This window comes from Vigna angularis, chromosome 3, assembly GCF_016808095.1.
Source record: "Vigna angularis cultivar LongXiaoDou No.4 chromosome 3, ASM1680809v1, whole genome shotgun sequence".
NCBI classification, from domain to species: domain Eukaryota; kingdom Viridiplantae; phylum Streptophyta; class Magnoliopsida; order Fabales; family Fabaceae; genus Vigna; species Vigna angularis.
The window spans coordinates 14,971,056-14,983,431 of NC_068972.1; the positions used below are offsets into that span (position 1 = coordinate 14,971,056).

At 35.2% G+C, this 12,376-nt stretch overlaps 3 protein-coding genes across 4 annotated transcripts; 2 read left to right on the forward strand and 1 right to left on the reverse strand.

Moving 5' to 3' along the window:
- The first annotated feature begins 1,795 nt into the window (after positions 1-1,795).
- On the forward strand, positions 1,796-4,609 carry LOC108345783 (GDSL esterase/lipase At1g54790). Of its 2 annotated transcripts, none has more exons than XM_017584534.2 (5): positions 1,796-2,280; positions 2,797-2,994; positions 3,099-3,265; positions 3,436-3,637; positions 4,232-4,609. In XM_017584534.2, exons 1-5 carry the CDS (start codon positions 2,034-2,036, stop codon positions 4,459-4,461), a joined length of 1,044 nt encoding a protein of 347 aa, XP_017440023.1. In that variant the 5' UTR covers positions 1,796-2,033; the 3' UTR covers positions 4,462-4,609. The 2 variants fall into 2 exon arrangements, with proteins under 2 accessions (XP_017440023.1, XP_017440022.1); XM_017584533.2 differs by having other exon boundaries at positions 1,801-2,280; positions 3,367-3,637.
- Positions 4,610-4,644: 35 nt separating this feature from the next.
- Positions 4,645-8,815, reverse strand: LOC108345784 (UPF0603 protein At1g54780, chloroplastic). Its single transcript, XM_017584535.2, has 3 exons — positions 8,213-8,815; positions 7,837-8,029; positions 4,645-5,067 (listed from the first exon to the last, which is right to left on the reverse strand). The coding sequence occupies exons 1-3, from the start codon at positions 8,648-8,650 to the stop codon at positions 4,820-4,822; spliced, it is 879 nt and encodes a 292-aa protein (XP_017440024.1). The 5' UTR covers positions 8,651-8,815; the 3' UTR covers positions 4,645-4,819.
- Positions 8,816-9,002: 187 nt separating this feature from the next.
- LOC108345004 (uncharacterized) lies at positions 9,003-12,269 on the forward strand. Its single transcript, XM_017583554.2, has 7 exons — positions 9,003-9,497; positions 9,918-9,997; positions 10,096-10,156; positions 10,644-10,701; positions 10,893-10,950; positions 11,445-11,517; positions 12,006-12,269. The coding sequence occupies exons 1-7, from the start codon at positions 9,189-9,191 to the stop codon at positions 12,096-12,098; spliced, it is 732 nt and encodes a 243-aa protein (XP_017439043.1). The 5' UTR covers positions 9,003-9,188; the 3' UTR covers positions 12,099-12,269.
- Positions 12,270-12,376: the final 107 nt, after the last annotated feature.

The following is a 12,376-nucleotide window of genomic DNA, read 5'->3' on the forward strand; positions in this document are numbered from 1 at the left end:
CAAACTTCCAAAAATATCCCTAATTAATAAAGTAATTATCTATTAATAAATTTTTCATCCTGCACCTCGATTTCTGATTTATTAAAAAACTCTGCACCCCATTTTCCATATCCGATTCTACGTACGTCGGATGTCCATATCCGAAAGAAAGTCTATCGGATATTCATATCCAATGTGTTCGTAAAGCCAATATAGTTTTACTTTGAAATCTTGTCTGTCTCAAGGATTGAATTCAGATAGATTCTAAACACTAGCAACGGTTGCGCCTTCGCATTTTGAAGATGGCAATAACTTGATACAGAGAGCAGCTTACAATAACACATGCTTACGAATTACACACCTAAAACGTACTGGAAATTGTCCCATAAGTTGATAGGCACGATTTAAGATCTCAGAAATATTGACTGTTGTTTGGTATTATGATTAATGCTTCCAGTTTCAGGTTGTTATTCTATATCAATAATTAATTAATTAATATTATTTAACAATTTAGGTTTGTGTTATAAAAAAATTAATTAATTAAAATATTTAAATAAACATAAATTAGTAATATTTCTTTAGAAAAAAGTAACAAATTATAAATAAAACATAAAATAATTGAAAACAACGAAACTTAATAAAAATATAATTAATTAATTAATTCAAGTAAAATTTAAGAATTTAAAATCTTATTAACAATTAAAAAATAATAATAATTTAAAATTTAACCATAACATTTTTACAGAAAAGAAAAAATAAAACGCTAAAATAAAATAAAAAACGCAAAAAAGAAAAACAATATGCATCGCCTGTTGTAACAAGAAAGGCCTGTTTCGGATATCAATATCCGATGTAGCCGGTATCGGTTATGAACATCCGATACATATCTTTGTGCTTTTCAAATCCCTGTTTCGGATATCGGTATCCGATGTAGCCGATATCGGTTATGGACATCCGATACATATCATTGTGCTTTTCAAATCCGATGTTTCGTCAAACAACCCACGGATCAAACATCCACATTACATATCAAACACTTCAATCACCTTCTAATCATCCAATGTACATATCAATCAACAATCATGGAAAACAAGAATTTTTTTTAAGAAAACGCAAAGCAAAAATGAAGGAAGGAGACCAGTGGGATACACCAACGAAGATAAAGAGGAAGTTGTGCCTATGCGAAACACAGACAAAAAAAAAGCACAATCATTATTTTTTCAAGTTATTATTTTTTACAAAATATCACTGTATGATTGTTAAAAGAAAAAAACACACTATATATTTTACCAAGAATTAATAAATCATATTAAGATTTGTAGGTTTAAAACTTTGGAGCTTGATTTTGCTGATCATTATCCTAATGATGCCAATTAAGAAACATTAAATACATTATCATGTTAAACACTTAAAATCACTACTAAAAAAAAGGGTCAAGTGACTTCTATATTTTCAGTACAACGAATTTCTTGAATTCTTAAATAGAGCATTTTGAATAACATTTTTAGAAGAAAATAATTTTTTTTATCATGCAAAATTGTGCACTTGAAAGCTTTAACACAACATTACAAATATATCTTTAAGCCACGTGAGAACTCTTAGCAAATTATTTATTGTCTACTGTTATGTAAAGCTAATTTGTGTCCTCTAACATTGGCACAAAAACAATACATATTGGTTTCTTTTCAAAAGAATCTAATACCAAGATCAAGAATCCTGTTTCTGCTACAGATTTGGCACATTATTGCTCACGGGTAGCCCAAACAAATAATAATAAAAGGATGAATCTGTTCACTGCATGTAACGCATACCGAGAACATGTGGGATTTGTTAAAGCTAATGCATCTGTCTTTTCACTCTCGTTGGATTGCATGGAAACAGTTGTCATTGATATGTGTAAAGGTTCACGGGAAGCATTCTAATACAAGATAAACCATCTCTTTAACTTATGGAACAGTCTTTGAATAATGCAATAAGTCTGGTTTTGTTGAAAAGCATAGAGTCTAGCTATAGTTGGTATTCTGTCTGTGTTATTGGTATTTGGCAGGCATAAAATGAGAGTTGCCATGGATTCTAAGAATGTTGTTGCTTTTCAAGTTGTTACATTTTGCTTGTGTTTGGCTGCTGCAAATTCGATTGATTTCAGTTACCCTGCAGTTTTCAACTTTGGTGATTCAAACTCAGACACAGGTGAACTTGCTGCAGCTATGGGATTTTTAGTTTCCCCGCCTAATGGACAGAAGTACTTCAAAACCCCATCTGGGAGGTTCTGTGATGGACGTCTCATTGTGGACTTTCTGAGTAAGTTTCTAATCTTTCATGAAATTGTCACACTCGTACTCTTACTAGTATGAAATAGGCAAATAACAACGACATCTTAGTTTGGTTACACTCTAAAAATCTCTTAACAATGGAAGTATCTTAGGTGTATATAAATTTATATGCATCTTTTATTTTTATCAAAGTGGGATTTTGTTTGTATCAGAACACGTTTAATGAATTTGGATTTTCTGCTGGATTTTTCTGTGTTATTTTGCTGTGTTGCCTTTAAAATACGCTGATGGATACTGATTCTGATGGTTTAAGAGATATTAAAAAGAAATTTAATATATCAACATCAATTTGGTACCAAAAATCCATAGAGAATCTGGACTGCCATCATCTAATGTTACAAATGTGAGGTAACTAAGCATATGAAACTCTAAGGCTTGACTATCATCCATGCAATTGTGAACATATAGCCAAGTGAACAGCACCAAATGTATCATTTGCATTGACATGATAGTTCCATGTGTTGCTGTTGGTTGTGCATTGCAGTGGATGCGATGAAATTGCCATTCTTGAATGCCTACATGGATTCTGTGGGGTTGCCAAATTTTCAGCGAGGATGCAACTTTGCAGCAGCAGGTTCAACCATCCTTCCAGCCAATGCAGCATCCATCAGCCCGTTCAGCTTTGGGGTTCAGGTATACCAGTTTCTGAGATTCAGAGCTCTGTCTCTTCAATTGCTTCAAGGTATTTGATAAAATAACGAACTATATTCTTACTACTTTGTTTTCAAAATCTAGCTTGCTGTTTATCCGTTCGTTTGAAGGAAAGTGATCTCAATAATGTTTCAGGAAAAAAATTTGATCAGTATGTCCCTGCTGTAGACTCCTTTGAGAAGGGGTTATACGTGTTTGACATAGGCCAGAACGATCTTGCTGGTGCGTTTTATTCAAAAACATTGGACCAAATACTCGCCTCAATTCAAGCAATTTTATTAGAATTTGAAAGTGGAATAAAGGTTGATAGCATAATATTATTTTCTCCTAAAAGTTTCATTTTATTACTTCCATAAAAATAGTTATACCGAACTTAACAATCTCTCTGTGATGTGTGAGCTAGAAACTTTATGATAGCGGGGCAAGGAATTTCTGGATACATAACACGGGTCCACTTGGATGCTTGCCTCAGGTTGTTGCCAAATTTGGCACTAATCCATCAACGCTTGATGAACTAGGATGTGTTAGTTCACCCAACCAAGCTGCCAAAGCCTTTAATATACAGCTTCAAGCCTTTTGCAGTAAATTGAAAGGACAGTATCCAGATGCAAATGTAACACATGTTGATATCTTTACCATAAAATCAAACCTCATTGCAAACTATTCTAAATATGGTGAGTGTAATTTCAGAAATTTATATGTTGCTTCATCTCAGTTCCAATTACTATTGATTTCACCATTTTTTGGGGTAATGATAATTTATTCCCAGTACTTATAGATATTATTTTGAATACAACTGAGCGACTAACATGAATTTTGATTCTTTGTTGAGTTTTTTGTGTCGTCCCTCTACTGAGTCTTCAAAATACACCGATGAACACTGAGTTTGATATTTTAAAATATATTAATAGCTATTTGTTGAGTTTTTTGTGTCGTCCCTCTACCGAGTCTTCAAAATACACCCCTCTACCGAGTCTTCAAAATACACCGATGAAGGTTCAGTGGAGAAACAATACAAAAAACCCAGAATCTAAACTCGACTAACACTTACACTGCATGACACTTGATGGGAATCCACTGCATCACAATTCTGATTGCAGCAAAAATACCCCAGTTATCTATTACATTCAAAATCGTTATAATTCTAGAATTGTGTCTAAGTATGATGAATATAGGGATCAAGATAGGCCAATATGGCATTATTTCTTTTCTAACACGAGTACTTTTCGGTCAAACACTACTAAATTTCTGTGAATATATGTTTGCAGGGTTTAAACAATCCATTATGGCATGCTGTGGATATGGAGGTCCACCATTCAACTTTGACAGCAGAGTTTCTTGTGGACTAACAAAGATCTTGAATGGGACTGAAATAACAGCAAAAGGTTGCAACGACAGCAGTGTGTACGTAAGCTGGGACGGAACTCACTACACTGAGGCAGCAAATCAACATGTGGCATCACAAATTCTCACTGGAAACTACTCCACTCTTTTTTAGGGAGGCTAAATGCCCTTCCTTCTCTAGCTCAAGTTCTAAACCCTCATCTGTTTATTGTTTTAACAATTTCATTCTTATGGTACTGTTGTAGTGAAACGAACAACTATATGATTCAGGATGAAATAATCAAATAAAATGACTTTAAGAACTGGAACTCCTTCTACCTGACTTTAAGAACCCAACTGGATAATAACATAGTCAAATGCATATACTTTGGAATTGAATTTACAAGAAAAAACTTTCATCTTATTCTTCAGCCTTCCCACACTCAATTGTAAGATGAGCATGGTTACAACTGCATATTATGCATCTGAATATAAAGAGTAAGAATTTGAAAGACAGATCTACTTACATTATTTTATTTTTTGGATACATAAGCATAATATTGTGCCATTGGAACAACGAATGCAATGACCAACAAACCTCCAACAACCAGAGTGAATTGTCCACGCTTTTCTTCTGTCTCTTCCTTGGTCTTGAAGTTAGACTCACGTTTGTTGTCATTAAATGAAGGCCCACCAGGATCTGGAAGGCCATCAATGGCAGCAACTAGACGTTTAGCTGTGCTATAAATAGCTTCATTGTACTTCTCATCCGTAGCCAAAACTGCATACATAAACCACACATAGCTAGTTTTGTATCCCTCCAGAAAATCACAATGATTGTTGTAGTTCATTAACCACTGTAAATGGTTAAACATATCTTTAGTCTTATACATGTCATGACTTCTCAATATCGTCCCTAGAAAAAAAGTGATTAAATTGGTCTTTAACATGTAAACATAACCGATATGGTTCATGCCACTGCTAACCCCTTACACATTATTAATTTGTGTGTCCTTTATACATGTGATCTATTCTTAATTTGGTTGCCATACACGTAACATGTAAGAAGCTCACAGTAAAAGGCAATGGAAAACAAGAGAGTAATAGTGAAGTATCTCTGTATTGTATTGTGGATATAGTAGTATATGGTTTTCTTACATTAGGGAGTGAAGGCAAGCACAAATGTCAGTGAAGCAGAATACAGAGAAAGAGAAGATTAGAAATTTCCTCCAAGGGCCAGAGAGAACAGATTCTCAAAATATTCTCCTCTTTCTTCCCTTCTCTCTAATCCTTATATAGTGACTTCATTCACTAGATGAATTCCTTCAACGTTTGACTGACCCTCCTCTCACGCTCACTTTTTTCTGTTAGCCTTGTTGTGTATTCTGCACAACGATTTTCCCAAGTTCCTTACTAATCCATTCATCATTTCCATGTGACTCCTTATCCTCAAGGTTGAAGTTAGGATAATCTATGCTAACAACAGTGGTGTCTTCCCAAGTATCCTGATTTGCATCCAAACAATCTGATGATAATATGTTGATCACCTCTTATAATAGTTCGAGAATCTAGAATTTTACTTGTTTGAACCATAGGACCGAACTCATTGGTGAGTAAAGGAAGTGACAGATATGACTTTTGATGATCATCTTTGCATCTTTTCAGTAAGGTCTGATGGAAGACTAGATGAATTTTTGCTGAAGCAGGCAAGAGTAACTCATATGCTACTATACCAATTTTCTGGATTATGGGAAAATGACCAAAATATCTGAGTCCTAGTTTCAACCAAAACTAATCACCTTCCTCAAAATACAATGGAATACACTTTTTATCAACAAAATTTCTTCATTTGATGTTGAGCCTTGAGCAAATGAAATTTTAGAAGGCTAAATCTCATTGTTGCAACAACTCTTGTAGGGAGGGTGGATTATTGTGGTTCAATTGGTTCTAGGTAATGGCTGGGGGATCTCTGCTACAAACAACTCAAAAAGGTAGTCATGCCATTGCTATATTGGAAGGAACTACTTTACCAAAATTCTGCGCAAGGATGTAGCTTACTCCATTCCCTTGGATTATTCACTATGAAGCATCTCAGGTACATCTCTAGACACCTATTGAGGCCTCTAATTGTCCATCACTTCGAGAGTGAAATGTTGGGCCCATGGCAAGGGTAGTGCTACTCAGTCAAAAGTTGCTAGTGAAGACTCAGTCACAATCGGATGATATTGATTTTCAGAGGCAATGCAATTTCACAATGTGTTTCATGAATACTTTAGTAACTTGATTGCTAGTTTAATTGGTTGAGTTTGTGAAAATGAGCATATTTAGACAGTTGGTCTATAACTACCAAAATAACTGCAACGCCACTAGAGGGAGATAAACCAACAACAACATCCATGGCTAAGTCTTCCTAAATTTGGGCAGGAATGGGAAGATGTTGCAATAGACCAGTAGGTAGCACGTTATTCTTTTTAGCTTGTTGGCATAGGAGACATTGCTGCACGTGGTTCTTAATGTCCCAGTATATGCCTTAAAAAAATTGGACCACAATTCAGCCACAGTGTGCAATTCCGGCATGTCCTCCAATGGGAGAGATGTGAAATTCTTGGAGAACTTGTTGCATCAAGGTATTGAAAAATATGGAACTACTAGAACTTGCGCCATTGTGATGGCCTCCTTTAATTGCTAAAACGTTGTTGTACCCTGAGAGTTCCACCAAAAACATCCTTTTCTAGCAAATTAGTGAGAGGTGTAGCTATGGATGCACAACTTGTAATAAATCTCCAATAGTATCCAGTTAAGCCCAAAACACCCCGTAGTTTCTTTGATGTAGATGGAATCTTCCAGTTCAACACTGCTTGCACTTTGGACTGATCCGTTACCATTCCACTTCCCAAAACTGCTTGACCAAGACAGTCTACTTCAACTAATCCAAATTGAAATTAGAGGTGTGAATTTGTCATTACAGGTATAACAACCCTTTGTCCTTCCTCAACTGCATTTCGGATGGTGACATTTTTGACATTGTTAGGCATCTAAGAGTTGAGTGAATGTTTTTTAGTTTAGGGTAGGTAAAAGGGGAGGGCAGTTGTTTGTTTTCTGGTTTGTGTTTAGGTTTCAGGTATAAGTGGAATGGCAATATGGTTTCTGTTAGCCTTGCTTTCCTTACCCTCTGTCACTTGTATTCCGCATAATTGTTTTACCAGGTTCCTTTCTATCCAATTCATCATTTCCATGTGATTCCTTGTACAGTGACTTTTCTAACCTCGTAACACATTTTTAATCACATATACGAGACCAAATTAAGAATGCGTTATATCAAATTAAGAATGCGCTATATCAAATTAAGAACGTGTTATGTTTACAAGAACCAAACTAAGTGCTTAAAGGGATCAAAGTAAGAATTTTCGACACATGTAATAACAAAATTGTGTTTAAACTTATTAGTGTTAATTTCATATACTGGATGATTTCTAATTTTTTGATACTCTAAAAATCTTTGTGCATGACAATTAAATTCCAGTAAATAATTTTGCAAACTTGTAAATACCTGGAAGGTTCTCTGAGACAGTGGCATCAAGGATGTTTTCTCCCACAGCTTGGACAAAAGCTGGACCACCAGTGACTGCTCCTTCTTTCTGACTGGTGATAAGAACCACAATACCCTTGTTGTTGCCTTCTTCTACAGAGGGATACCAACGCTCAAGGACTTGATCAGCATACTCAAATGCATCAGCTTTGCTCTGCAATTAGCCACATTCATACAATAAAAACATTTCATTTAGCATTTTGTTTCATGCTCCGTTCAGTTGCATGGCAGAGAACATAAACAAAGTTGCACAACAAACCAAATGCTTCTTCACAGAGCATCATGCGGAAATATGAAAGACAGTTTAAGTATTTAATCACATAATTGTGTAACTAACCGTGAGTTTTCTGACAGTGATAAAATTGATGTGGAAGTTCTTCCTTGACTCCAAATCAGACAACAACCGCTTCAAATCAGACCTGGTCACCCTACTAAGAACTCCTGCATCATCAACCACATAAGATTCTTGGGGTGGACCCTCGTTAAGCACATCAAACTCAGATGCCAGAGCATTGTCACTGAACAAAACTGGGCTAAAGTTGAGGGCCAAGGAGATAGCCAAAGCTGCTAAGCCCTGTTGAGCATGAGACAACCAGGTTGTGCATGAAGGTTTAGGAGATGAAGTTTGGTTCTTTCTGAGACTGGAAACAATGGGTTTGGAGCAAAAGAGAGAATTTGACTTGGGTTGGGGAGAGGGAGCCAAGAGGATTCTTGAGGGTGAAGGTTTGATGTTGAGGAGTGGAGAGAGAGAGTGAGGAGGAAAAATGGCTCCCATGATGAGGATCAGCAAGGATTCAATTGCAGAAGGCTCCTTCTCTTCCACATCATTCCTTGTCCTCTGATTTGGTTCAGATTTCGGGTGGTCTCGATTGGTCGGCAGTGTTTGAAAGTGGATAACGTCTATTAGCCATGTGGATCTTTTGGTCCACAGAACTAAAAGTGTTCATTTTTTCCAAAGCGAACCTGCATTTATAAATAACTAAATAAGCCTATTTCAATTTTTTATATATTATTTTCCTTGATTCATAAATAATGTTTACTACACTAAATAAATTAACGTGGTTATGCTCTGATTAACTAGCTATTTTTATTTCTGAACTTTTAGCATTTCTTACCTATAATGTCTTCTTGAAACAGTGTTTAAGCTTAAACCGTAATTTTTGTCTGATCATAATTGTTCCTCTGTGAGGATAATGTTCTAAAAAAGAAGCTACATATTACAATGAATCATGTGCCCCTGAATTGGGTAAACTTCAAAATCAATTTATTTTGGCTGAAACTAATGATACCTCTGTCTCCATGAACTTTCTTTCATGGCCGTTCTTTTATCCAATCTCTGCATCACCAACAACACCAAACCCTTCTTCTCTTTCACCTCAAAACCCATAATTTGTGAGGCCAAGAATTTCACCTCCAAACGGAACCTTATCCTTCAAACTTCTCTGGTCAGCATTGGCATTGGCCTAACTCCTCGAGTCTCACTTGCGCAATCGTCACCTCAAACGTTGCCGTCGAAATCGCTTCTTTCTGGCATTGAAAACACGTCATCTTGGTTTCAGTTCTACGGTGATGGGTTTTCCATTCGAGTCCCGCCAGAGTTTAAGGATATCATGGAACCAGAGGTGCACTTTTAACTACTTTTCTCTCTCAATTTTAATTACAATCACTGAATTTATTTCCTTGTTTAACTTAGTACATTGTAATATAGAAATCTACAATTGAAAGATGAGTGTGAAATGTGTAAATAGAAACTTGAAGGTGTCTACAGCTTTTAGTAATGAGGGGTTTGCTCAACTAAGCTGAATCCAGTTTTCAGTTAGTTGGAGTTTGATGTAATAGTTAGTTAAGTCATTTTTATGGTTGAATTAGTTAGTCTTATTAGTTGAATTGAAATTGTACAACTATATATAGCTTATTGATCTGCGTAATGCACCACACAGTAATATTAATTTTGAGAACTTGCATTTTAGCAACAATTTCATTGAAGGTTTTGAAACTTTGTGAAACTTAGTTGAGTGAGATAATATTCCATTTACTTGTAGGATTTCAATGCTGGTGGGTCTCTTTATGGGGACAAGGCAAAAGCAAAAACATTTTCAGCACGGTTTGCATCATCCGATGGGTAATTTTATATTGAATTCCCAGCAATTCCACATTTTCTTGCAATGCACTTGCGTATTTTTAGAATGAACAGGAGCATGTTCTCTGCGATTGTAACAGATCTGAGATTCTAAGTGTTGTTACTCGTCCAACCAATCAACTTAAAATCACCTTCTTGCAGGTAATCATGCTGTCAATGACATTTATTATACACATGCACTTTTCTCCCCCAAATTATATCAGTAGGGCATAAAATTCACCATGGATGAGTAATTAGTAAAAGAAAAGCGAGCCATTTGCTATTTGTACATCAGAAACCCTTGTCTAAGTCAACGTGATGAGTCTGCTCCGGCTTGGCCTTTAGATTCTGTATTGGTTTGGTTCCTTTCTAGTTCAATGTTGAGTTAGCATTGAGCTCTTTCTTATTTGAAATTTTTCCTTTTTATGAGCTTGCACTAGAGCTTGGAAATTTTTGCTACTCATGATAATTTCATAAAGGATGGAGAAACTGGTTTAGTCCATATAATTCATAATCATTTTACTTCGTCATGATTTCACTATCAGAACATATGAATAAGTCACTGTAACTGAAATTATATCTAGTCCTGTTTGCTATTCTTTATGAGAACCCCTCAAGGAATTTACGTATTCTTCTCTGATTAGAGCAGGCTCAGAATTTATCTGATTTAGGGTCCCTGAAGGAAGCAGCAAAAATATTTGTTCCAGGTACAACTTGTTTAAATGCCTTCATGTTTCTGTAGGTTCAGAAAGAAGTTAATTTTATCAAAGTTTTTTTTTTCGTTGATTGTTATATCCAACATTTGGTTTTTCAAATTATACGAAATGCTTCGTTGCTCTTTCCGGTTACTTATAGTTCTTGGTATTAGTATTTCATTCTTCCCATGATGTGCATGCAGGAGGGTCCAAACTTTACTCTGCAAGATCAATAAAAATAAAGGAAGATGAGGGTTTTACGTAAGTTCATTTTCAACTGACTGAAACTAAATGGACCAAAACTTTTCTCCTTTTCAGGACAACATACAAAAATAGTCATTTTCTTTATATTTCTTTCTAAATAAAAAACAGAGTTTGTCTTAAGAACAGAATGGCTAAAAGTAAATAGCATTCATATCCTTTCCCCCAATATTTGATTGAATACTCAAAATGCTAATGTAGAAAATTCTGGGCGTGAATTAATTTTTTAAACATTGCTATTTCATTTGGAACTAAGAATGGCAAAAAGAGTCAAGGCTAGCTTGATAGCTCGGTGGACTAGGTTGTAAAGTTCAATTCATTTTCAATTGATAGGTCAGCTCGGCTTGGCCTAGCCCGTTTTTGGCATGCCAATATCGGATCAGTTGGCCCTTTTTACCACCCTATATGGAACTAACCTTATTAATGTGTCTCTATAATATTTAGTCTTTGTATTTCATCAAATTCCAATACATTATTGGCTTTTACAATTCCAGGATTTACTATTTCTATGAATTTGGTAAAGATGACCAGCACGTAGCTATGATGACAGGTGTCAGCAATGGAAAGGTTTGTTGCTTCATCCATTTACTGATATAATTAGCCTAGTGGCGGAAGCAAGAAAGACCCTGGACCAGGGGGATAGTTTTCTTAATAAATAATAATTATTAATATCATGAAATATACTAATGTGCATATGTTTATATCAATATATTAGTATGTTTATCATTTGACAGTAAGATCAATAAGAAATTTAAAAAGTGTAAAAAATAAAAATAAATATATTTAATTATAAATTTAGAACATTAAAAGGACGAAACTTTCCACCTTCAATTCTTTTGTACTCGTTCTTACGTGATTATTTCTGAAGAGAATTCTGATAAGCAATGGTAGGAATAAATCACTGCCAATTGGTCATCAACTTCTGCTAGTTAAGCCAATACCAGTAGAGGAAATTCTCATTTTTGTTTTCTGTGGTGATACACATCAATCACTTTATATTTCGCCAACATAAATTACAGAAAAGTAAGATACCTGGCCCTTATTATATTCTGTAGGCTTTTATTGCTGGAGCAACTGCACCACAGTCGAAGTGGGACAGCGATGGTGTAAAGCTTCGTTCTGCTGCAATATCATTAAAAATTTTGTAGCCATGTACTGATTTTTTTTTAGCTGGGTATGTCACTCATAATTTCAACACTTAAGTGGTATGGTTTTTAATATTTTAATCTAGTGTAACATTATATGCTATTTTAAGTCACAACTGGTGATGTAGGCCATTCATTTGATAAATGTCTAATCATTCTATTCTATGGGTTCAATGACTTGTCAAACAAATCTTTCTAGCTTCTATTCCATAATAATGTTTTTCTTTTTTATCTCTTTCTGATTTGAAGCAGTTCTCTGTTTGTCGTCTGCATGACTGCAT